This window comes from Theobroma cacao, chromosome 4, assembly GCF_000208745.1.
Source record: "Theobroma cacao cultivar B97-61/B2 chromosome 4, Criollo_cocoa_genome_V2, whole genome shotgun sequence".
Classification (NCBI taxonomy): Eukaryota; Viridiplantae; Streptophyta; class Magnoliopsida; order Malvales; family Malvaceae; genus Theobroma; species Theobroma cacao.
The window spans coordinates 8,424,739-8,451,725 of NC_030853.1; the positions used below are offsets into that span (position 1 = coordinate 8,424,739).

General features: G+C 35.8%; 2 protein-coding genes across 3 annotated transcripts; both read right to left on the reverse strand.

Annotated features, from left to right (window-relative positions):
• Window positions 15,889-17,193, reverse strand: LOC18601313. 2 transcript variants are annotated; one of them, XM_007032227.2, is made up of 2 exons: window positions 16,544-17,193; window positions 15,889-16,466 (listed from the first exon to the last, which is right to left on the reverse strand). In XM_007032227.2, exons 1-2 carry the CDS (start codon window positions 16,623-16,625, stop codon window positions 16,180-16,182), a joined length of 369 nt encoding a protein of 122 aa, XP_007032289.1. In that variant the 5' UTR covers window positions 16,626-17,193; the 3' UTR covers window positions 15,889-16,179. The 2 variants fall into 2 exon arrangements, with proteins under 2 accessions (XP_007032289.1, XP_017975196.1); XM_018119707.1 differs by having other exon boundaries at window positions 15,889-16,472.
• LOC18601314 (serine/threonine-protein kinase At5g01020) lies at window positions 17,451-21,186 on the reverse strand. The gene is made up of 6 exons (XM_007032229.2): window positions 20,927-21,186; window positions 20,458-20,777; window positions 20,233-20,368; window positions 19,186-19,322; window positions 18,914-19,037; window positions 17,451-18,132 (listed from the first exon to the last, which is right to left on the reverse strand). Exons 1-6 carry the CDS (start codon window positions 20,976-20,978, stop codon window positions 17,633-17,635), a joined length of 1,269 nt encoding a protein of 422 aa, XP_007032291.2. The 5' UTR covers window positions 20,979-21,186; the 3' UTR covers window positions 17,451-17,632.

Consider the following 26,987-nt stretch of genomic DNA (forward strand, 5'->3'; position numbering starts at 1 on the left):
TGTTGTTGCTTGTTCCCTTCCTTGTTCACTCACTGGGTTTATACTCACCATTTCAAATTCATGTTTTCAGATCACGAGGCAGCCGGTAACTAGGACGAGGTATCTTTGTAGACCTGTGTCCATCTTTTGGTAGGTGTCTCGGCATTCAGTAGTTGTACATTCATCCGAGTCCCTCCGCTGGAAGTCAAGTCTTCTTTTTGAGATTTATAGGCGAACCTACTGTACATTATTGGAATACATGTTGTAGACAATGTATGTATATAATAAATGAGAAATGCCAATACGAGTTGGCAATGTCTATTACTATTTTGATTTTAAGTTTTGAAAAATGACTTAGCAGTTTATGACGGAATGATGAACACGTCGGACTATTAGGCTTGCTTGGGCTTAGTGAACTACATCCATTAGGCCCATGCCCAGGTCATGGCCCGAAATTTGGGTCGTGACAATCTATTTGGACATAGATATTCCAAACTCCAATAAACTTAGAATTCATGGTTGCACTCTTGGATTAACTATAATTACAAGAAACAATTCAATACTTGATATTAATTGTTAGTTATCCAATTGCAAACCTTATATTGTGAACCCTCATAACCATCCAATGACAAAAGGTGAAATTACCGTTTTACCTTTTATGTCAATTTTGTCCTCTAGTCTCAAATTTCATCTAATTAGTGATTCAATAATCTAGATCTAATCTTTAGAGTATCCAGATGTGATGGGTAGCTAATTCATCAATCCACTAGGCCCAGATTAATCACCAATCTTCTTGAAATCACTAAAAGTGATGTTAATGCTATGAACTCCATTATCTGGATATATGTTCCCAAATGTTCATCTCAATAATAATCCCAAAATACGGAATCTAGATCAATGCTTTATGATGATCATGTTCATGGTAAATCAAAGATCATAAGAAGATTAAACATGAGTCCACTATCCATCAGGATTTTAGCTCTACTATAAGCAAATGCATAAGTGTGAGATCAAGATTTATGTAACGGTAACACTTAAATTTGATTTTCCCATGATTCCAGTTCATGTTATAGTATCATTACTCAAAGTCAACCATTTCGATGATTTGAGACTCATCATTCCCTTGAAATGAATCACATTCGTTTCGTTGGAAGTAATTTGGACACTACAGCCTTAACATAATAAAGTGATCAACTTTATTATCTAGCTGTTAACAATTTTTTTAGATTCAATTAAGATACATGTCTCCTATGTATGACTCTTCATACAAATGTATTTTAATATCTCAATAGAATCTTGGTACCTTAATAACTAGATAATGAATGCTTACTAAAACAAACTCTTCGTCTTATTATCAAAACATACTTTCATTATAAATAAATTTAATGAATTTAAGCATGAGAATATACTTGCTTTCCAAGGCACCATATTCTCAAAATCCCTAACAATCTCCCACTGGCCCTAAAGCAAGTATGACATATCCCTAATTCCAAGACCTTCTAAGTGACCATCGAAACTCTTTTGTGTTAGAGTCTTTGTGAATGGATCGACGAGGTTTTGCTCTGTTGGAATTTTCTTCACAATTACTTCTCCACTTTGTATGATCTCTCGAATGAGATGATACTTCCTTTCAATATGTTTTGCTACTTTATTATTCCACGGTTCTTTTGCGTTAGCCAGTGGTCCACTATTATCACAATAGAGTGTAATAGGCTTGTCCGCATCAAGAATTACTTCAAGGTCCATAAGGAACTTACGGAGCCATACAGCTTCCTTTGCTGCTTCACAAGCTGCAACATACTCTGCCTCTATAGTAGAGTCTACAGTACAAGATTATTTTACACTCTTCCAAACTATGGCTCCTCCTCCAATGGTGAAAACAGATCTTGATGTTGATTTTCTAGAATTAACATCAGACTGAAAATTTGAATCAGTGGACCCTGTCGCCATAAGGTCACTTTCAGAATATACAAGCATGTAATTCTTTGTTCAACAAAGATGTTTAAAAATGCACTTGACTGCAGTCCAGTGCTTCACACTTAGGTTTGACTGAAATCTGCTAACTAATCCAATTGCATTGTAAATATCTGGCCTAGTGCATAGTGTAGCATACATGAGATTTCCAACGGCAGATGCATATGGAATCCGTCTCATGTATTCAACTTCTTCTAGAGTTTTAGGTGACGTTTCCTTAGAAAGTTTGATTGCATGTCTAGAGGGCATAAAACCCTTCTTGGAATCTTGCATAGCAAACTTGGCCAAAATCTTGTCTATGTAGGATGCTTGAGATAATGTTATCTGCTTGTTCTTACGATCCCTTCTAAGTTTGATCCCTAGAACAGCTAGCTTCTTCCAAATCCTTCATATTTAGTTGATGGTTCAGCCAACCTTTAACTGTTGATAACATTCCTATATCATTCCCAATGAGTAGAATGTCATCAACATAAAGGACTAGGAAAACAACCATTTTATCTTATATCCTTTTATAGACACAGGGTTCATCAACATTTTGCTAGAAATGGTATGATTTGATAGTAGTATCAAATCTTATGTTCCAAGACCTAGATGTTTGCTTAAATCCATAAATGGACCTGTGCAATTCACAAACCTCATGCTCGTGGCCCTTTTTAATGAAACCTTCTAGTTGATACATATAAATGCACTCTTCAAGATCTCCATTTAAAAATGAGATCTTGACATCCATTTTCCATATCTTATAATCAAGATATGCGGCTATGGATAAGAGGATCCTGATGGATTTAAGCATAGCAACTGGCGAGAAGGTTTCCTCATCGTCAATCCCTTCTCTTTGGGTAAAACCCTTGGCCACTAGTCTAGCCTTGGATGTCTCTACCTTCCCATCACTTCCTCTTTCTCTCTTGTAAATCCATTTGCACCCTATAGGTTTTATCCCTTCAGGTGGATTTACTAAAGTCCAAACTTTATTAGAATCCATGGAGTCTAACTCAAATTTCATTGCCTTATGCCATTCTTCAGCATCAACATCGTTAATAGCTTCCTTATATGTAATAAGATCATATTCATGTTTGTTTGAAAGTGCAATCATGTTTTCTCCTAGAACCATGTATCTTTCTGGTTGTCTCACAACCCTCCCACTACGTCGAGGCACCACTATTTGATGTTCAAGTTGTGTTTCTGTTTCAACCCTTGAATTAAACTGTGTTATGACATCTTCAGAATTAACTCTTAAATCTGAAGGATCAGACAATTCTTCTAAGACAATTTCACTTCTAGGTTTGTGATTTCTAACAAACTCTTCCTCTAAAAAAGTGGCATTCATACTAACAAAAACTTTCTTATCTTGAGGACTATAAAAGTAATAACCTCTTGTTCCCTTTGGATATCTTACAAACAAGCACACCTCGGTCTTTGGTTCCATCTTTATGGACTTTGGCTTTAAAACATGTGTAGGACATCCCCAAGTTCGTAAATGACGTATAGATGATTTACGCCCTGTCTAAAACTCCCTTGGTGTCTTAGGCACAGCCTTAGATGGAGCAAAATTAAGCAAGTACTAAGCAATTTGCATACAATATCCCCATAATGAGATTGGAAGGTTAGCATAGGACATTATTGATCTAACCATTTCCAAAAGAGTCCTATTTCTTCTTTCAGCTACACTATTATGTTAAGGTGTTCTTGGCACTGACAAATTGAAAATTATTCCATTGTTAGTGAGATATTGTTGAAATTCATCTGATAAATATTCACCTCCCCAATCTGATCGAAGTTGTTTCAATGGCTTGCCTAGTTGTTTTTCAACTTCGGCTTTGAATTCTTTGAACTTTTCAAAGGATTCACTTTTTTTGTGCATTAAATACACAAAGCCATGTCTCGAGTAATCATCAATAAAAGTTATGAAATATTCATAACCTCCTCTAGCCTCTATGTTCATTGGTCCACACACATCTGTGTGCACCAAGTCTAGAACGTTTGGCATTCTGTTACCTTTTGCCTTGAAAGGCCCTTTAGTCATTTTAGCTTCAATACAAGACTCACATACTGGCAAAGGACACTCAACCATATCTAGTATAGTACCATCCTTTATAAGCCTATTGAGTCTATTTTGATTGATATGACCTAAACGCAGATGCTAAAGATAATTTTGATTTATACTAGATTCTTTTACTCTTTTAGTTTTAAATCGTATTGCTTCTATAGCATTTGTAGAATAAGTCATAGACTCAAGGAAATAAGATTATATCTTACAATTCCAGAACAAATAAAATCTTTATTCAAATAAATAGTGAGTGTCTCACTAAAATAAAATGAATATCTAAACTTTATTAGACAAAAGACAAAAATCAAATTTTTATAAGTCTCTAGAATGTAATAAACATTTTCCAAAACTAAGCTACGACCATAAGGAAATTGAAGAATAATGGCTCCCACTGCTAATGCTAAAATCAAGGTGCCATTTGCCATCCTTATCCGAAACTGCCCTTTACTCAGTTTTCTCCTTTGTTAAAACCCTTGTAAAGAATTGCAAACGTGTTTAGTGGCTCCAGAATCTACTATCCAAGTATTTGTAGAATCAACCACTAAATAGGCTTCTAACATATTTAGAAAACCCATACCTTGTTTGTTCTTCTGGATTTCTTCAAGGTAGACCTTGCAATTTCGTTTCCAATGTCCTTTCACACCACAATGGAAACATTTTCCTTTGGTGTTGTCTTTTGAAGCAGTCTTTTTCTTCATGGGCTTTTTCTTTGCTCCCACTGAGCCTTTAGAAATCCTTTTATTTCTAGCTATCTTCTTTTTACCCTTGGGTTTGGGCTTAGCAGTGGAAATTGCATGTGCTTCAAGTTTCTTTTTCAAATCAAGAACCTCCTCCACATTTTGAAAATCATTCATTAGCCCACTTAGGGTGTAATCCCTAGTGTGCAGTTCATAATCCAATTTGAACTGTGAAAATGACGAATTCAAGCTATGAACGATCATTGATATTTGTGTTTCCGCATCTATCTCAGCACCATTTAGTTCTGCCTCATTGAGACAAGAGATCACTTTTAGCATGTAATCTCTAACTGGCTCCCCAAGTTTCTGCTTAAGGTCCTTAAAAGCATTATGTCAATAGCATTATCCATGCCTTCGTGCTGCTTTTGCAATATACTGTTCATAGAGGCCAGTATATAGCATTTAGCCAACTCGTTTGCATCATGCCATTTCTTATGATATTCAATATCTTGTGGAGTTGACTGGGGAGTCAGTACTTCATGCTCATGGTCAGAAAGAACCCATGTGATCTTGTCATAATTTAGGACAATATTAAGGTTTCTTTTCCATTCAGAGTAGTTATCACCATTCAGAGTGCATTTGTTCAACAAAATTGAAAGTGGATTCATATTTGTCATGCAGATATGTTTCTGAAAGTACTTTTGAAATTATGTAAGCATACTAGTTATTCATAGACTTTGAACATTTCATTATGCATGTATGCATGATGACAATATATAAAACCCTATAAATTATATTATTAGTTCGACGGTCATCTACCTTTTTGTAATAAATTAACCGACTATGGGCCGTGAGAATTTATTACTAGGTGAACTAAGACCCTCCCACTTAACTATGTTACCCAGTATCTTCATACTTAACATGGTTAAGGAGTGCTTTCATTTGGTCCATGAAGTTTACTAACATAGCTACTATAGGCTGGTTAATAGTAAATTCATGTTGAGTGTAATAACCATTGTTTTATTCTTTTAAGCTCCTTACTTAGTGAGCCTCTATGGGAGGTCTCACTTCATAATCCACTTAAAAGAATTTATCCTTTCGGAGACCCAGTCTGTCATGATCTAGATTCATGTCCGCCTGTAGGGAGTGACATGTTTCACATGCCAATGGGCCAACAATGGAGACTGTGGACTCTAGGATTATTAGCATCCTCTCCCACTCAATATTTTTATACTTAGGGTTTTGATTGACTTTTTTACCGAATTTTCTAGATGCATATTTAGAATATCCTAAGTCAAATTGTCAAGCCCGGCTCTACAATATGTTTATTATGCCATTCCTACATAAGAATACATGTTTGCTTACTTGGGTACCTCAGAAATCGTTAAAAGATGGCAATGTACCAAATGGTTCAATTAAGTTGAATTAAGCCTCGAACTAGTCCAAATAGAAATTTTAAGATGAAATTGAGAATTTTAAAACCCCAGAATGACTTAAAATGATGATTCGAAGTTCGGGGACCGATTTGGAGTCAAATTGGAATTTTCATGACCTAAGGGCAAAATAGTCATTTTACCAACCGAGGTTAAAAATTGGAATGTTGGAAGAAGTTTTTGACCAAGATTGACTATTTAGAACATAATTTGAGTTTGAGAAGTGAAGAATTTTAATTTTGACATTTTTTCGAGCATAGGGGTAAAATAGTCATTTTGCCACCCAAGGGTAAAATTGTAATTTTACACCACCCAACACTTGTCCAGCACATGAATTTTACCCAATATTATCATGGATAATTGAGGAAATTTAAGAGGTGGAGAGAGATTGCTTATTGGGTAAGTATGACACATGGACCAATGGAATGGTGACATGTGTCAAATTTTCATGCATTTATTATTTGGCTTAAAAATCAGCACAAAATCAGCCCATTTCTCTTCATATGGCCGGCCAAAGCAAGAACAAAGGAAGAAAAGGAAGAACAAAACCCTAGGTGAAAAAATTCAAGGGAAAAGTGTGAAAATTCAAGGAAACAAGTGAAAAAAAGGTAAGATTTTTCAATTAAGCTTGTGATCTATCTTTCTTAAGCATTTTTTTCTTATTTTTCATGGTTGAATCACAAGATATCATGAAGGATTGTGTGCTGATCAAACCCTAGGAGAGAGAATTTGATGATGATTTAGATAGATTTTTAAGATATATGGATGTTTTTAGTTGTTTATGGTGTTAAGTGTAAGAATTAAGCTTGAAATTCACATATTCCTCATGAGTTCTCATTGGCCGAATTCTCCATGTAGAATATTAATGATGATTTTGATTTTATTTCAAGTGATTTGGTTAGGAATTAGTGATTTATGGTGTGAGAATTAAGCTTGAAAAATTATAATGTTGATGCACCCACCATGGCCGAATTTTCCAAGTGAAAATGTGAGGATGATTTTGCCATATTTCAAGTTATTTAATTTGTGTTTGATGATTTAGAGTATTGGGAGAAAAATGGAATTATTTGGAGTTAAACTGGACATATTGGCCAATTAATCGAGTGATAGATCGATAGGCCAATACCGTTTTATTTAGGTACACAATTGAATTTGTGTAGAACACCATGTTTGGATGATAATCTGAACAATTTACATCCCATTTCATGCATTAGTATAGAGCCTAAATTGGTTTTATAACAATTTGGCACAAATGTAGTAAATGGCTTATTGTGCATTATGTTTAGGTGGTGAGCATTCTGGCAAAAGTAAAGAGATAGTACTCGAGGATCAAGAATATCAGTAATTGGAATTCGACTCTCGAAATAGTGAGTAACCTTACTATCGTCTTAATTATCTAAAGTGGTTTTTATCCGATTTTGTGATTTTATGGAAAATGAGTTTAAATGGTAAATCTTTATGTTTTATAAACAAAATGTGTTTAAATGAAATGATTTTATAAAATTGTCTTGAAATTGAAAAATGGTTTTGAAAATGGAGTAATTGGAGACTAATTGTTGTGTTATAAATCGTGGTTTGAATTGAATGGCTTATGATAATATTTGCATGAATGGCTGAATTGGTATTTGTGTTGAAAATGTATGAATTATTAATTTGCCTTGAGAGGCTATAAAATAAAATAATTACCATGTCATGTTATCGCAAATTTTATTGTATTGTGGGTTATAAATTGGTCGCTGCAGTGGACGGGTTTCGTGGACCAGCCTATTAGAGGGGCACGGTAACCCTATTATATTCATACCTCAGTATGAGAGGCGCTGTTGGATAACTCCTGAGGTTAACACTTTAGAGTTCACTTCACGCTAAACCACCACATGAGGGTGAACTCAGCCAACGCCAAGGAACGGCTATACTTTCAAAATAAAAATATGATTTATGCGTACATAACTTTTTAATAGCCTTGGCGGTCTCGGTTGGGATAGCCCTCGGCCAAGGTATCCCTGATAACTGAGTATGAGAATGATTTTGGCACGAGCTAAAGTTTTAAGAAATTCATAAGCCATGTTGATTACTCGATTTATATGAATTGATTTTATTTGGTTGAAATGAGTTGAAAGGTGATGAATTATAGTATGTTAAACTATTTTATCTGTCTCCATTTACTCAGCTTTAGATATTTTAGATGGTATTTGTTTACTCACTGGGATTATATAATCTCACCACCCTCCTTTCCACCCCTTTCAAGCTTAGGATAGTCGGTAGATAGCTCATTTCGTTGAAGGCTACAGTTGGACTTACATCATCAAAAACTGTAAGTTTACCTCTTTTGATACTTTTGGTCGTTCGTGGGCCTACATGTCACTGTAAATTAAATCTTATGCTTTGGTTATCTGTATTACAGTATGTATTAATTTATTTAGTTTTTATGCTACAAAAAATTATTTACCGGTAACTCTATAAATATTATTTTATAAGAAAATAGAATATTTTATTAAATATTTTTATTATATTCAAGTAGGTATAGTTTCACTTTAAATAAATGTTTTAGATAACTAAACTTATTTTTTATTATGAAATATGTGTTTTCCACTCGCATACTACATTTTTAGCTAGTTTCGAGATTTTTGAAGAAAAATGACCAAAATGCCCCTGTGAGAAAAAAATTATTATTCTATTGTTTTGATTTGGAAATAGTTTATAATCTCTCAACACATGATACTTAACAAACTGTTGCTCATAGGGGAGGTGCGAAAACTGATATTAAAGCCTTGAAAGGTTCCAATTGGCATTTCGAGTAATGAATGTCTATCGGGACGTCGCAGCGGTTGTCACGGGCTCGAGGGGAGTACCGGGTCGTGACACAAATTATGGGCTTGGTTATGTTTCCAACTAAATGCTTTTAGTATATAACTAAGTCCATATTACCATCTTGTCTAGATGTGATTTGTTTTCCTATATTCATTATGTATCTCATAGTATAAAACTCCTTTTAAACTAAAATACATAATGCATGCATGGCATTCCTTAAGAGATGTTGGCACCTTAATTCTAGATAACATGTTTTCAAGCATACAAATAATATCTAATATCATTCATATAAATACATATAAATATTTATATATATAATAAGCCACATTAATGTCCATCCTAGAAAAAATAAAATAAAATTACAACTTGTAATTCTCTTCAATCTTGCTTGCTTCCACTGCTTGTTAGGATCACATCCATTTGACACTCTTTTGAATTTTATGACTTTTTAAAAATCCTCAATTTTAATTTTAATTTTAACCCAATTTGAGAAAATAATTTTATTTTGTCCAATTAATTAATCTCACTAATTAATACCAAAATAAAAAATATTTTTTTTAATCCAAGGCTAAAATTAATTTTCCAAAAATAAAAATAATTTTACAAAAATTTTTAAGAATATATAAATATATATTTTAAATAATTTTATTAAAAAAATTAGAAGAGGGCCCTATCCTAATGGGTTGTTGCCCAAGAGCCCAATAGTGGGCTGTTGCCTTGTGGCAGCAGCACAACAACATGTGCTGTTGTCCGGCAGTAGCACACTGCTACTATCCTGTCCAGCAGCACACTACTGCTGTGTGTTGTCCAACAGCACACAGCAATGTACTGTGTGCTGTCAAATGGCACACAACAGGGCTAGGCAGCACACAGCATTTGTGTGCTGTCGAACGGCAAACAGCAGGGGTTGTGTGCTACCCGAAGCACACCTCACCCCTATTTTCCCTTTTTCATTTTTTTTAATAAAAAAATAAAAAAATATATATTTATAATAACAAAATTTTAATATAAGAAAAACTCTTTTCTTTTTTAAAAAATAAATACAAGAAAAACTCCTTTTTCCAAAAAAATAGTCATAAAAAAAAATTAAAGAGACCAAATGTTACCTAATTACCTTTTTCCTTTTGGCTTTGAACTTCTTTCTCCATGGATGCACCAAATACATCAAGAAATATTAAAATTACATGGGTTTTCCTAGTTACATAAATCTAAGGAAAAATAAAAAAATCAAGAAGGAAACATAGCGATGATAGGCCACCTTTCTTGTTACATAACCAAAGAAAAATGTTACATGTAAAATTTTCTAGGACAATTAATGTGGCAAAAACCTTGAATCATGCATCATAACATACAACCATACATTGATCACATCAAAATAGTAAACATATGCAAAGGTGGCAACTATGCAAAATAAATATAGGAAACAAACTTGCAATAAACCCTGCTCTAATACCAATTGTTGGAGTAAGATCTTGTGGATTAATGTGATTGTGTAAAGCATGGATTTTAAAAATTTCTTTAACAAAGGAAGCAAGCAATCCAATTACACAAGCGGAAGCACACAGTATTATTATTGCAAGTAATATAATCACATCCAAAAAAAATAAAATAAGAATCTATTATGTAAGAAAACTATACCTTTATTTTGAGATTCTTATTTTCTGACAATACCACACCAATGAATGATTTCTCGACCAAATAAGTTTACCATTTATTCTTCAAGAAAACTTTCAACTTTAACCTTGAGTGGACAAGGTGTGGAATGCAAGGCTATAAGATGGCAACTAAGTTTATTCTCTTTTCTTTGAAAAAGCTTGGAAGAGGAGAAGAGAAGAGATGGCTGAAACTTTTTTAAGAAAAAGTACGTTCTCTGATTTTCTTCTAGTGTCTTCTCATTTTATTAAAACTCTTGCTTCAAAGGTTTAATCAAAATGAAACACCTTTGAATCAATCTCGACCATCCATTCAGAGTTATGGAAGTATCAAACATGCTCCATAATTATCAAAATAAAAATTAAAGAATAAATAATTTAATTCTTTAATTATCATTTAAAGTTCTTAATAAAATAAAACTCCTTATTGAATATTAACTCTTATTTTATTGTTCTCCATCTTTATTTAAAAATAATTAACAATAAATAAAAGAGTAATAGTCAAACATGGAGTCTCCTTTTATCAACATGGATGTCTAAATTCATTTTGCAAGAATCCTCCTAAATTTATCTTAATTTAAGACAACTCTTGTCTGTAATTAAGATAAAAAAAAATCTTATCTTGTCTAAATTGAGACAAATATGTTAAAGCTGCCATTTTTGTACACAATTTAATTAAACAAATTAAAACATGCATTCCAACTTAAACAAGTTGAATTCTATGAACCTAAGTGGGAAATCTATTTGGACATAGATATTCCAAGCTCTAATAAACTTAGAATTATTCTTAATCTCATTAAAAATAATTGAAGCTTATTAACCATGAAATCACTCCACCATAGATTCATGGTTGCACTCTTGGATTAACTATAATTACAAAAAACTATTCAATACTTGATATTAATTGTTAGTTGTTCAATTGCAAACCTTATATTGTGAACCCTCATAACCATCCAATGACAAAAAGTGAAATTACCGTTTTACCCTTTATGTGAATTTTGCCCCCTAGTCTCAAATTTCATCCAATTAGTGATTCAATACTCTAGATCTAATCTTTAGAGTATCCAGATGTGATGAGTAGCTAATTCATCAATCCACTGAGCCCAGATTAATCACCAATCTTCTTGAAATCACTAGAAGTGATGTTAATGCTATGAACTCCATTACCTGGATATATGTTCTCAGATGTTTACCTCAATTATAATCCCAAAATAAGTAGTCTAGATCAACGCTTTATAATGATCATGCTCATAGTAAATCAAAGATCATAAGGAGATTAAACACGAGTCCATTATCCATCAGGATTTCGGCTTTACTATAAGCAAATGCATAAGTGTGAGATCAAGATTTAGGTAACGGTAAAACTTAAATTTGATTTTCACATGATTCCAGTTCATGTTATAGTGTCATTACTCGAAGTCAACCATTTCGATGATTGAGACTCATCATTCCCTTGAAATGAATCACATTCGTTTCGTCGAAAGTAATCTAAACACTACAGCCTTAACATAATAAAGTGACCAGCTTTATTATATGGCTGTGAACAATTTTTTTAGGGAACCTTTCCATAAAAAAATCCTCAACCAATTGGTGCAACTAATTGCACAAACTTAGGCCTTTATTGGTTGCCAAGCCAAATAAAACCATGACTGTCACTGTAGAAAGCAGCAGCTGTTTTAGCCACGTTTTGGTAGCTTTACCTCCATCATTAGCCACACATAATCACCCATCTTGGAACATTTCCAATGTGTATTGATCCCTTAATTTTCTTGCATTTTATGAAGTACTTAAGCCTCACTTTTATGGCTGAAAATGGACTAATACCATGGCTAGACAGAATCGAATTCTACCATTTAAATCACACCATAATGTCATGTGATCGAATCTTTATTTGCTAAATTAATTTGTGCATCTCATGCACATGTTAATTTTTAATATTTTGACATTAAAATGAGATTAATATTATGACAAATAAATTTTAAAATTTACAATTAAAATCTATCTAGAAATTGAAATAACTAGAACAAATTGTAAAATTTTAAAACTTACTAATTTGTATAGAACAAAACCCGAACATCTCATATTCCTTTTCAACAAGGCATTAACAACAATAAACATTAAAATGTGTTAAAATCGAATCAAGGAAGGCTCTGATACCACTGATGGGTTTAGCTATGGATGGCATGCTCAAAATACGCAACGGAAAGAAAATTAAAACTTTATAACTAATCAACAAAAACATGCCTCCACCCATGGCTCACCTTGGTGATATTTAACACATAAAAACATAAAATAAATTATTGTTTAGAAAGTTACCATGCCAAGTAATTTCGTAATCACAATGGCACTTTCCGAAGCAATCTCAAGAACATCACAAGGAGTAAAAACCCTAGCCAATCAAGTGCTTGGCCTCTAATGGTAGTACACACGATTGCACTTGAACCTTAAACAAAAGAGAAAGTTTTTAACTATACTTTGTGCTGGCAAAGAAGACAACAATTGTCCTTTTATTCTTTTTCACAATCTTAGCAGAACCTCTCTTGAAAATTACTTAATAAGCAATTTTCTCTTTTACACAAAGGGAATGGCGGCAATGAAAGAAAACGTTTTTCCTTTTTTAACAAAAACTATGTTTTTTTCAATTGTGAAAAACTCTCATATGGAAAATAGTTAAAATGTGACTTATATAGTTAGGTTAAAATAACTTCAATTTTGCAATTAAGTCCTCAATATTATAACACATTATAATATTGGGCCCATTACTTAATTAAACTCTTTTAATTAAGTCTTTGGAAATTAAAATCAAAATTAATTTCTTTTATATTTTACAATCAAGGCCTTATAATTATAACTATTTATAATTATGCCAAAAACTTAATTAAACTCTTTTAATTAAGTTTATAGAAGTTAATTACCTAGCTTGTGATTTAAGTCTAACTTAAATCGTCACTCTCCCAATTTAATTCAAATGCAATCATTGTGTGTGACCCATTAGGTTCCCAACATGTTGGCAATGGAATTGATTAATGACTTAATTGATTAATATAAATTTCAATCAATTAATTTATAATCAATTCCATAGATCAAGATTGGCATCTAGCAATGCATCATGGCCACCCAATTGTTGGGAGAGTCAAAGGGTTCTTTGACAACCTTTCAGTGTACAGTCTATCAATGTAATTCATTCCTTCATCATATATCTCGGAGATGATAAAAGCTTGGTACAGTGTCTACTCTTATTGACCTTCATATTTGTTCCTACAATTATAGCATTAACTTTATAGAGAGTTATGAAACCTTTTTCATAATCTCCATGTCACCTTGGCTAAGGACTTCAATAAGCTAATGTTAACTAAGAACTGATAGGATATGTCCTCTAAAACACTTGTGTTGATGATTCCTATGTTGACCACTCATTTGCCTTCATATGCTTCATACTATACCCAAAAAGCATCCTATTTTGGCATCATTGGTTAGGCATCCATAGAGATGAGATCAAAGCATAGCACTCCACACATAAGACAACTTGGTGTCTCAAGTCTAGGGAGTATTTACACAACTAACACATGAGAAGTGTTGTATAGACACTAGAGTGTATTACCAAATGCATTTCTCGTGGCGGGTCATGTTCAGTGAACTTGCTCTCCTAGGCAAGCACCTATATTCTAGTTCCAAATATCTTTATACTTCAATCTATGAGATCGATTGCTTTTTTCCAAAGTAAGGAACATATAATATACCAGTCTCTAAGCATCATTGATGTCCAGTCTCAATGATACATTGACCAGGAACATTTTGAGATTATGCTTTGATGCATAGGAATCTCATAACTGCAACCCATTACAGTTTCTTTGCAAGGCATATTAATCTCATGGACTTCATTCAATTAGAATTATAACTCATTGTAATTAATGTCTTATTGATGAAAGAAAACCTCTAATCATTCAATATGAATGATACTGTTGCATGATTAGAATCAAGCCTCAACCAATCCCATTGGGTTACAGGGCTCATCTCAACACGAACCACTATAAATTCTTGTGCATTGTCTGCTCTATTTTAGTTTTCATTTTATTTTTCATTAAGTTTTTCCTTCATCTTGCATTTAACTTCTCATCATTCATCCTTAACTTGCCCTCAATTAGAAGTCAATTTTAGTAAGAGCCAAAAGGTGTTATTCACCTCCCCTCTAGCACATTTATTTGGGACCAACAATTGAATGATTTCAAAGATAGAAAATCTTATACTTATACTGGTTTGGATATATTTATTGATAAATGATTACGTTGCACTAAAATTCCTTGTTTTCCAAAAAGGCACAAATGCTTCATTTTATTTTAATTGGTTTATGCATACTCTTATGTTTTAACATTCAAATCTTCTGCTCTTAACTTGTTTCGCTCTACGCCCTACTCACGGAGCCTAGGATTACTGAGTCTGTGAGACTCACCTCCTTATCTTCCTTTTGCAGATAAGTAATCAGCGCAAGTGCATTGCTTAGCACATCGAGGCTTGCTGCAATGTAGGTAATGGCATCTCTAGACTTTTACTTCGAGTCGTTTCGCTGCATAGAGGTCGTATTGTGTCAAACAAATAGACTTATAAAGATTATTAGTCTATTAGAAATGTATTTGCTAAAACTTTGAAGTTTTGTAATCAATACCACTAGTGATGTTGAAATTACTGTAGAGTTATTAAATCTGGTTATTGGTATCTAGATGCTACGCTTTAAATATCGTGTTTATTTGGTTTAAGTAAACAATAGTATTAATATTACCAGTTGATTTTTAATTATTCGGAATCTCAATTAAGGCTTGTTCGAGATTTGACGAGTTTACTCGCAAGTTTCGAACGTCGGTTACAATCAAGGAAAAGGTCGTTATATTGCTTGAAATGTACTAGCTTAAAAAAATTTAAAATGAATAAATAAACACATTTATCTCAAAAAATAAAAAAGAAAAAATGACCCCAACTCACATCGTGAGAGTATACTCATGGATAATAAGTAGAAAGTTTGTTATCTTAATTTGTACTCTTTCCACTACTCACATGAACTCAATATAGTGCTTTACCGCTTAAATCTTGACTCTTGTCATAGATTTTTTTTAATTGCTATCAATTCCCTCGATCACGACAATTCTAGAGATACAACAAGCAAAAGAACAAATATTTATATTTTCATTATCTCTCCTAAATTAAACTTCTGATTCATGCTTTTGTTTTAAGTTTTTGTCTTTTTAATAAAGAAAAAAACACATAAAGCGAACGGAATTCCAAAGATGTGAAAAACTTGCCTAGCGCATATGTGCAGCAACATGTTGAGTTATGTTTGGTCGCTTTGTGTTTTTGATTATATAATAATTTGGTTGACTTGACAGCCACGAATCATGCTACTACATGTTCAGTTGAACCACAGGGAGCTGTGGGTTGACGTGTACAATTACAAGTTCCCAACCTTTTTCCATCAAGCTTATTGGAATTTGGAAGCGGAAGAAAATTCTTTTTATAAATAAATAAAAAAAAGAACTATTTGTACAGTCCCTAACTATAACATTTGGACTCGGAATTGGAGTAAACTTGTATTGGATTCTTCACTTGGCATTGCCAAATTAGGCAGAGCAGGAATTACAGTTGCAAGTCTTGGGTACAAAAGCACAGACTCCGAAGGGCTTGTTAGGAAGCTGGCAGTCGATGCCAAAGCAGCAAGGCATGGTGGCACAGGTGGAGGCGGCGCTGGTGGTGCAGCACTTGCACAGCAAGCACAGCTGGAAAGGAGCAAGCTTCCGCCGTGCATCATCAGCGTTGCCTTGAAGCACGCGATACTCGGTTGGCCCAACGGCTACGGGCTTATATCCTCGGGTTGGTGATGATGATGCCTCAGCTACCACCGCCTTAACTGCAACTATCATGGACTCAATTAACGTGGCTGGCAAAAACTATTACGTTTCAAACCGAATTCAGAAACTAACATACCTTGACAAGCGGTGAAGTGAGCAATGAAGAGGATTACAATCGATAGTTTCAAGATACCATGATCGGTGGCCCAGCTGTCCATGGTGCACAGAGCTAGAAAGAAGCATGCACAAAGAGAGAGTTGGGGGGGCGGGGGGGGCACGCACCAAGGGAGAGCGATAAAATTTGCCAAGGAAATTTGTGTGGTGGAGAGGTGAGGAGAAGGAGATTTGTTGAGAAAGTGGGTCAAACAAAGGGATGGATAAATATATCAAAATCCCAATTTGTATTATAAATCATGCAGGAGGGCCAATTATAGAGGCTCAAAATGTTTGGAGCAATCCAAAACCGACAACCAACTTTATGCAAAGCGGTTAAATTGACTCAAAGCTTCTAACTATGTGGAGCCAAATTCAGTAAAAGAATCAAGTTTGTTAGATTCCTATGCTTGCTGTCCTTTTGTCATTGCTCTTGGCCTTGACCTTGGAGAAGTGCTCCTCCACATTCCGTTGCACAATAACGTATCAGGATAAGCCATGTTAGCTCTTCCAAGATGAATTTTAGGTCAAGAAGAGGCATGCCAGAGAGGATGCAGGATGAAATGCAAGTCCATGCACCGCCCGCTTTAGTCCATCTTTTGCTTTTCATCTGCACGCACAGGGTTGTATGGACCTACACTTGTCGGTTTGGAGGAACATGGGGCCGACCAAAAGATATGAGGATAAGATGCAGACGGTTTAAGAATCCTTTGCCAACAACCGTGAGGGAATACTCCTTGTCATCGTTGCAAGTTGCTAGTCTTTCCCTTTGACTTTGCATCGTTGCTGTCAACATTTTTCATGTTTACCATCTTCATCGAAATAAATTGCGGCAAAAAGCATCTACTTACTAGTCTGCGGCTGCATGCTTATGCTGAAAACAATTTTCGAACAGGAAATTCCAGTGATACAAACTTCACTTGAATAGCATAATCAACACTGACTACGGATAACATACACATTAGGTACAATGAAGCAAAACCACCCTTGTTTTAGCAAGCAAATTTGTCATTTTGGCAGGAGGTCATGGTACAAAAGACACACCAAAGAAGTGTACAAGTAGCTGATATTATCATCTAACCCTGCATGCTGCAGGGCCACCTGGGGAACAATTTGGATTAGGCGACCTACAAATGGTACCTGGACCAACATTGTTGGAAAATCTGTGACGCATGCGATAGTCTGGAACTCCACCCATTGCAAATGGGCCAGCACCTCCTGTTAGTTTTGGGTTTAAAGATGAAGAGACTTCACCCCCACTACCACCAGTGCATTGTAAAGGTTCCAACGTTTCAACTACGTCACTCATTAATGGCCTTGCTTTTGGATTCTGGCTCAGACAGTAGTATGCCAAGCTGCATGCTTTCTGCGCAGCCCTTACTGAATATTGGTTCTCCAATCTTGGGTCAATTATTTGCAGTAATTTTCTCTTATCATTCAGTTTTGGTCGAGCCCATTCCACCAAGTTCTGTTCCTTGCTTGGCCTTGTCTTATCAACAGATTTCCTTCCTGTCAAAAGCTCCAAAAGAACAACTCCAAAGCTGTATACATCACTCCTGGCAGTCAGATGGCCTGCTCATTTTATACAGACGGAGAAATAATTAACTGTGCATATCAAACATAATTGCTTCTTCATTTGTTGAAACTATCACAAGTAAAAATAGAAGACCAGAGCAGTTCACAATATGATAAATGCTCAAATGTACCAAAGTCCCAGAACTGGTACAAAAGGCATTTAAAAAGGAATTATAATCAGCTTGAAAATATAGTCAGATTCCAACTATGTATATCCTTGATATCTCTTTATTTTAGTAGATCTATATCATAGTTTTGGATCTTGCTCATGAATCATGAGAAAAATGATCTGGTGATACTTGCATTTATTTTCATAATTCTTCATAAATTAAAGTGCGAACCACTTTGAGTAACTTCTTTTGTTTACTTTAAACAAAATTTTAACCTCTTTCCTTTGTATCCCAAACAATATTAATGACAAGAAATCCAAAATTAGCTTCCCATTTGACACTGCCAAAACTAATGCTGCTAGTTTCTTATGCATTCTCATATCTAAGAAGCAGAAGGCACAATTCCTAGTAACACTGACACTGAAGGACCTATGCTTATCCATATGATGAAGCAGCTAAAATGTTATTGGTGCCGGTAGCTTGCACCCAACATGCTTTCATGACCTGTCTTTCTGGAAGGCAGCTCAGAAAAGAAATTTTATGTTAAATGATGGCCTTTCTCTATTTATGGATCTCAACTAGTTTCCCCCAATTGGTCAAACTTCTATTTTCGAATATAAATGCTATGATGATGTATAACACATTTCTGAGATATTAGGAGGCCATACCAGTCATAACATATTCAGGTGCAGCATAGCCATACGTTCCCATCACTCGAGTTGATACATGGGTCTCATCGCCTTGTGGTCCAGCTTTTGCAAGCCCAAAATCAGAAAGTTTGGCTGTATAATCCTGCATATTCAAGAGGCAACTAGCATGAAAATTTTTTTCCCTTTCGGCCAATCCACTAGCATGGATTAATACGGACAAAGCATCCAACTATCAAGAGAGATGAAGACAAGAGCAAGCTCTTAAGTAAATGATTTACGCCAATACTTACAGAGTCCAACAATATATTGGAAGTTTTAAAATCCCTATATATTACAGGTCTTTCAGCATTGTGAAGGAAAGCAAGCCCTTTAGCAGCTCCTAGAGCAATCATCATTCTTGTCGCCCAGGATAAAGGAACAGTCGTCTCTGAAAACCCCAGGAAAGCGACATCAAAATATTACCACAGAAAAAAATAATCATAACAAATATCAAAAGGAAAAAGGAGGCAAAGGAACTCATTAAAGCATTTAGTGGCTTTTGCTTCTAACTTGGATACTCTCCAGTCAGCATAAGACATATGGCCCACTAGTTTCCCAGGGAACCTAGGATGACTGATGGAGGAGGCTACATATAGTAGTCCCAATTGAGGGAGTGAGCCTACATATACAGCATATGTTTATATTCTCATGGGTGCCTCATTGATCAAATAAGTTTAGGAGAAGATAGACCTACAGGATAATCTAGAGCCTTGCAATAAAAAAGATGGCGAGGATTGTCTGTTATAATTAGCTGCCAACCCTTTTAGAAGATTGAGATGATCTTTGAAACAAAATTTCTACAATAGCACCTTGTACATAGAGGTGCTTACAAACAGATCATGAAGTATTATTGCGTGCCTGAGCCTATGCACTGCTTTGGAGCAGTGAAATCTTTTCCTTACAAGATTCCATATTCTAAAATTAGCTTTAGTTGATCATAAAGGAGCTACACCAAATACTTTTAAGATGCTCCACACACACTTCAGAATTCTGTGATGATAATAGGTGAACCAGTTGAAAAAGTTGCAGGGGCAGGTTAATCTATTCATTAGTTGCTAGAATCCTTTTAACACCAAATTGATGAGTTAATGAGCAGATAGCAAAGTTTCTAGAGCCTAGTGGTTGACAATATGCTTGGAGCATGAAAGCAAGGTATTTGTAATCATTGAGAGCAGCTGAGGATATGATGCTGTAATTGAGAGACGGGGAAAGAAGATGAGCATATAAGCATGAATCAATATAGGGATCCTGTGCAGCATTTAGCAATGCAAAAACAGGAGAAGTGGAGAAACGCATACTTCGAAACAGGTGGTTCTCAAGGCTTCCACGGAACATGAATTCGTATACCAGTAGCCTGTGATCATCCTCGCAACAATACCCGATGAGCTTAACCAGATTTGGATGCCTCAGCTGGCCGAGAAAGTTGACCTCAGTCTGAAGATAGAGCACGACGTTTAGGAGAAGGGGTTGAAAGTTAGGGAAATTCGAGAGAGAGAGAGAGAGAGAGATATGTATATACATACAAGCCATTCGCGATGACCCTGAAGGCCCTCCTTGTTGAGGACCTTGACAGCGACGGGTAGAGACTTGAGGCCAACCCTTACATTCTCATCAATGTAACCTTTGTAGACGGTTCCGAAGCCACCTTCTCCAAGAATGTAGTCAGAACGGAAGCTCTTGGTAATGGTTTCCAGCTCGTACAAGGTGAAGGCAATGACGTGGGTATAGAGTAGCGAATTCTTTCTCGAGTCCTCGAAGTTGCGGGGGGTACAGGGATCGCTCAGATCTGACAGTGTACGATTGTGACTCTGTTTCTTCTCAGATAAAATGTGGAGCTGTTGAACTGCGAAAAAACATGCCACCAATTTCACTTCTTGCTCACTTCAATTTCACACGAAAACAACAATTTTCCTGGGAAAGATGGAGAAAAGCCAAGAAAGGGAAAGCCCTAGATCTGGAAAGTGAATAACAAAATTTATTAAAACAAAAAACCTTGAGCATGAGTAACAACAGCAGATTCCTCTCTAGTGCCACAGTTGCCCATGTCGGAATGAGTTCGCAGCTGCTTCCCACAAGGCTCTGAGTTTCATTCTGTGGAGTGTTGCTAGTCGCTGCGGTGTCTGTGTGTGGGCATCATATCAGCATTATCGCTGTCTTTCTCACTCTACTCTACTCGAACGTATTTTACCTCTAACTTAACTAGTGGCGTAAATTTCTTCGGCCTTTTTCCTTTAGTTCTGCGATGAAAAAGTGTTGAATTAAAGTTGAAATCACTCAAATTATACATATGGGCCCATTGTAGGCTGACTTTGTGGGTCGATTTCCAAGCTGCTCCCTGGGTTCTTCTTAAACCTAGTTTACTATTGTTGTTGCATTTTAAAAACACCGAATTGCAATAGGTGCGTTTCAAAGTTACTGTAGAAAACTTGATTTGCGATTTTTTTTTTTTCGTTTTATTTTTCTGTAGTACTTTGAAAGAAAGAGCGATAGATAAGTAAAAAGTTTGAATTTAAAATATTTAAATAATTACAAGAACAATTTTGTGATTCAAACCAATGTTATTTAATGCTTAAAAAGTGTTTTTGACAACCAAAAAAAAAAAAACCTCCTGAGAAGCTTTTACAATAAGCTCATAAACTACAGTGAAAGAAATACTTTTGAACCAACAAACAACATGCTTTTGGCATTTTGTTTGGACCAAAAGTGCTCTTTTGGCACTGTAAACAAAATACCAAGTGAGCTCTTAGTCTCAATGAAATATACTCCCAAACTGGTTCATAAGTTTTCTTCTCATAACACTTGAGTCTAAATAGAATATACATCCAAGTGATAAGGTAAAATAGTCATCATTTATGGGCACTGCATAATGATCCATGAGATAGATATCAATGTCACAATTTAAGCATTCAGACCAAGCACGCCAACAACTCAAGTAAACCAACAGAATAGCAATCCAACCAACTAGCCTAATAGACAAGAGGCTTAATGTTATCAATCAACCTTGTATAGAGCCATGACTATGTAGATGTGCCTAGAAGAGTAGTCATCTTATGTCTTGGGGGAAAAGTGTTTTTTTTTCGAACAACGTAATGGTTCGTGACTCATTGTATAAGGTTATAGCTCTTCAAAGTTATGGAAGATACCCTTTTGCTGTGGAATGCACTCATATGATAGAAAAGGCATAATGTGGAAAGCCGACAGACTCGTGATTGGGCTAAAAAGGCCTGGACAGATGGCTAGCAAGGCAAAGAAACAACAATGCAAGTAGGGCTTCAATCTTAATGGGCCAGTAGGGCTAACATAGGATTCCGTTGTCACTAGGTTCCCGACAAGGGAGTATATGTCACGACCCAATTTTCGAGCCATGATCGGCGCATGGACTCAATGGACGTAGTCCACTAAGACCAAGCAACCCTATTTACGTAATCTTGGTCGTCATCCCATCAACTATTCTAAAAGTTACATCTCACAATGCCACCCTTCAAGTACTTTACTAATAAGCTATAGCAATCAAAACTGCACTTATATTAACCCATAATAATATTAACCATTGCCACTCATGGTGGCTTACCAATCAAAATATACATATATGGTCTAAGGCATGCATCTTAATACTTTATATCACATGTATGTATTTACAAACAAAAATGACTATGGGCTTCCAGCGGAATGACCAAGGTGACGGGACGATTACTGAATGCCAACATACCTACCAAAGAGATGAAACTACGTACACACCTCAACCTAGGTTCCAACTGCCTCCTAATCTGAAAACATAAAGTTGAAAACAATGAGTACAAACTTAGTGAGTGAACATAAGAAGGGAACAAACAACAATAAGGAAAGTTGATAATCGTGATGCACTTATTTGAAAACAATGCAACTTAGTTCAAGTTCTTATTAAAATCCCTCCATTAAACCCCTGGTTGTTAAAGCATTTAATGATGAAGGAACCATATTTAGCATGCAATTTGAAAGAGAGAAAATTTCCAGCAATCATTCCATCTCACCCAGCTCATGTGCATCCCACCACCTCGTGCACATAGCCGGACATCCCATCCACCCAAGCTCATGTGCATCCCACCACATCGTGCACATAGCAGANTTACTACATCTTATACTATTCTTTTATTTATTTGTTTTTTTCAAACTCTAAAATTTTTTTCCTATTTAAACTTCTACATAATAGTGACAAAAAAAATAATAGTGAAGTATATATATATATATATATATATCAATATCATACAAAAACATATAGATTCATCCTTTTACACATTTCACATTTCACAACATCAAACATTTTATCAAGGGCTTGTTCCCAGGCAATTTTAAAGCAAAAACTGATAAAATTCTCAAATGATTCATTGACACACGTAAACATTTCCCCAAAATATTTTGAAATGCAAGTTCACTCACCAGTCTTTATTGATGTTTCGGTGGGCTCTAACTTCGACTAATGGTTCAAATGGGGCTGAAGGCCTTGTTGGAACCTATCATGCACAAAAATGTCACAACCAATCCAATTTACATTAATATCACTTCAAATGCTATTTTCCCAAATCAAGCTTCACTAACCCCTCTTATCTATCTTCCATTACCATTTGATTAGCTATTCAGTTCTCTACTTTAGTAACACTAGAAATAACTAAACAACTTCAGTAATACACAATTCATAACTCTAATTATTAGCCTTTATCAATAACTTAAAACCAGTCCTAATTCATCACTCACCTTAGTGGATTGTAATGAAATTTCTTCCCAAGAGTCCTCAAGCTATCATGAAACCTCTCTTTCTCTCTCTACAAAGTTTAGCTGGTGAGATAAAGTATTAAATAAAGAATTTTAAGGGTTTGTCTAAGGTGAAGGAGTAAAAGAGTATGAAAAACCCTACAACATGGTGTGTAAAGCACAAAAATTAAGGTTAGTTTGGGAGAGTGATGGAAGCTTGAGAAAAGCTTTCATGGAAGAAAAGAGAAACGTGAGATGGGAAGAAGAAGAAGAAGAAGTTGCTGAAAAAATGAAGAAGTTGCTGGAAGAATGAGATTTTTTATAGTTAAAGCTTATCTAATTCTTCATGCAATTACAATAATGCCCTTAACAAGGCCACTTGTCTTCCTCCTTTTCTTGTGCAATCTTTTTACTCTTTTGACATTGAAAGAAGGTCCAAAATCCTCTGAAAGAGGGCCCTTAAGTAGCCCCCAAAAGTCTTAGCTTCAAAAATCTCCTAAACTTGTTATTTGTGGAAATTACGGTGAGGGTCGCGGCTCTCAATTTTCAGCACCGCGGCACTCAAATGTTCTATCCAAATATGTTCTTCTAGAGTAATACTTTCAATTAGACAAGGATTTTGACCACCTTTCCATCAAAACTGGGAAAAGTGGTAAACATCAAAGTTGTATCCCTGCCTCTTAGATTTCTAATGGTCTAAAAATCATGTTATTTGGACTTCTGTAGTGGGATATATACTTTAAAAATCGAAACATATGCAAATAGAGCAACAGCCCACTATGCACCTTTCTTCACTAATTATAATTATTTTTTTAATCCTACTCCTATAACGACATAAAATAATTATAAGTAACGTAAAACTAGCATCATTAGCTTAAATTAAACCTTTAAACATAAGTTCTACTTTGAGTTACGTGTTTATGAAGGTCGAGGTTTCACATTCTCCCCCACTAAAAGAAATTCGATCCCCGAATTTAAATCAAACTACAAGGTAGTGTATCTCTACATATTAAAGAGGTGTGGATACTTTGTTTGCATCCCCTCCTCAGCTTCCCATGTTACCTCTTCCCTGGTGTGGTTTCGCCATAACACTTTAATTAAGGTTACCTCCTTTGAACGGAGCTTTTTGACTTGCCGATCAAGGATAGCTATCGGTTGCTCCTCATAGGTCAAATCATCTTTCAACTAGATGGTCTCATATTGTATTACATGAGATGGATCCGGGTTATCCTTCCTAAGAATTGGCACATGAAACACGGGGTGAATATTTGAAAGGTTTGGCGGTAATGCCAAACGATATGCCGCTGTTCCAACCTTTTCTAAAATCTCGAAAGGTCTTATATACCGAGGGCTCAATTTTCCCTTCTTGCCAAACCTCATTATCCCTTTTGTTGGTGAGACCTTAAAAAATACATGATCCCCCACTTGAAACTCCAAGTTCCTCTATTTGTTATCAGCATATGACTTTTGCCTATTTTGTGCTGACAACATCCTTTGACGAATCATGCGTATTTTCTCGGTGGCGTCCTGTACCAACTCAAGCCCCAAGAGTTTTCTTTTTCCCGCCTCTAGCCATCCAATAGGTGACCTGCACTTCTATCCATATAATGCTTCAAAAGGTGCCATTTGGATGCTAGCTTGGAAACTGTTGTTATAATCAAACTCCATTAAGGGCAGATATCGATCCCACTTGACCCCAAGGTCTATTGCATAGGCCCTCAACATATCTTCCAATGTTTGTATCGTCCGTTTAGACTGTCCATCAGTTTAGGGATGGAAAGCTGTGCTAAAATCCAACTTAGTGCCCAATGCTTCTTGCATATTTTCCTAGAACCTACTAGTGACTGTGCCCCCCTATCAGATACTATAGAAACAGGAATGCCATGCAACCGTATTATCTCTTCTACATAAAGCTGGGCGTACTGGGCAGCCCCATATGTAGTTTTAACTTAAAGGAAATGAGTTGATTTCGTTAACTAGTCTACTATGACCCAGATCGAGTCATAGCCCCTACTAGTCCGAGGTAAGCCCATTACAAAATCCATTGCAATATGCTCCCATTTCCACTCGGGCACTAGTAACGGCTGTAGTAGTCTTGCGGGCCTTTGGTGTTCTGCCTTAACCTGTTGACAGACTAGGCACTAAGAGACAAACTCAGCTACATCTTTCTTAAGTCCTTACCACTAGTATACCTCTTTCAAATCTTGGTACATTTTGATAGCTCCCGGATGTACCACGTAGGCTGCCCTATGCTCCTCCTCCATTATTTCTCTCCTCAATCCATCACTATCCAGCACATAAAGTCTAGTTCTATACCTCAATACTCCATTTATGCCTTTGGTAAACATCTCTCATTTCCTTCCTTGAGGGTCCTCTAAGGCCTTAGTTACGAACTTATCTTTACTTTGTGCTTCTTTAATCAGATCCATTAAGATAGGCCTCACTCTAAAATGTGCTAGCAATGCATTTGCCTCTGAAACTTCCAAATGTACACCCATGTCTCCCAAGCTATGCATCTCCCTAATCAAAGATCTCCTATCTGTAAAGATATGTGCTAGGCTTCCTATTGATTTTCGACTCATGGCATTCACCACTACATTTGCCTTACCGGGATGGTAAAGAATAGTACAATCATAATCCTTTAGCAACTCCATCCACCTATGTTGTCGCAAGTTAAGATCCCTCTGCTGAAATATATACTTTAGGCTTTTATGGTCCGTATATATCTCGCAAGTCTCACCATACAAGTAATGTCTCAAAATCTTTAAGGCAAACATGATTGCTGCCATCTCCAAATCATGTGCGGGGTAATTTTGCTCATGCCTTTTAAGTTGTCTTGATGCATATGTGATCGCCTTCCCATGCTGCATTAATACACACCCTAAACCAACTCGTGATGCATCACAAAATACTGTATAACCCCCTATGCCTTGCCGTAGGCTTAATTTTGGAGCTATGGTGAGACATGCCTTAAGCTTCTCAAACTATCCTCACAAGCATCTGACCACTCAAATTTTGTATCTTTACGTGTCAACTTAGTCAGAAGGGTGGCTATTTTGGAGAAGTCCTTTACAAAACGATGATAATAGCCCGTCAAACCCAAAAAGCTTCTAATCTCTGTAACTGATGTTGGCCTTGGCCACTTTTGCACTGCCTCAACTTTCTTTGGGTGGACTTGTACCCCATCCTTGGAAACCACATGTCCTAAGAATGTGACAATTTCAAGCCAAAACTCATACTTGGAGAACTTGGCATACAATCGATGTTCTCTCAAAGTTTAGAGCACTATCTTAAGATGCTGGTCATGCTCCTCTCGGCTCTTTGA

Excerpts from the sequence above, each read along its gene's own strand:
- LOC18601313 (XM_018119707.1), bottom strand. The coding sequence starts at position 16,625 with ATGGACAGCTGGGCCACCGATCATGGTATCTTGAAACTATCGATTGTA. Across the intron at positions 16,473-16,543 it reads TCACTTCACCGCTTGTCAAG|TTGCAGTTAAGGCGGTGGTA; the intron begins GTATGTTAGTTT and ends AGTCCATGATAG.
- LOC18601314 (XM_007032229.2), bottom strand. The coding sequence starts at position 20,978 with ATGGGCAACTGTGGCACTAGAGAGGAATCTGCTGTTGTTACTCATGCT. Across the intron at positions 19,323-20,232 it reads TGAGAACCACCTGTTTCGAA|AGACGACTGTTCCTTTATCC; the intron begins GTATGCGTTTCT and ends TGGGGTTTTCAG. Across the intron at positions 18,133-18,913 it reads ACCTGAATATGTTATGACTG|GCCATCTGACTGCCAGGAGT; the intron begins GTATGGCCTCCT and ends TAAAATGAGCAG.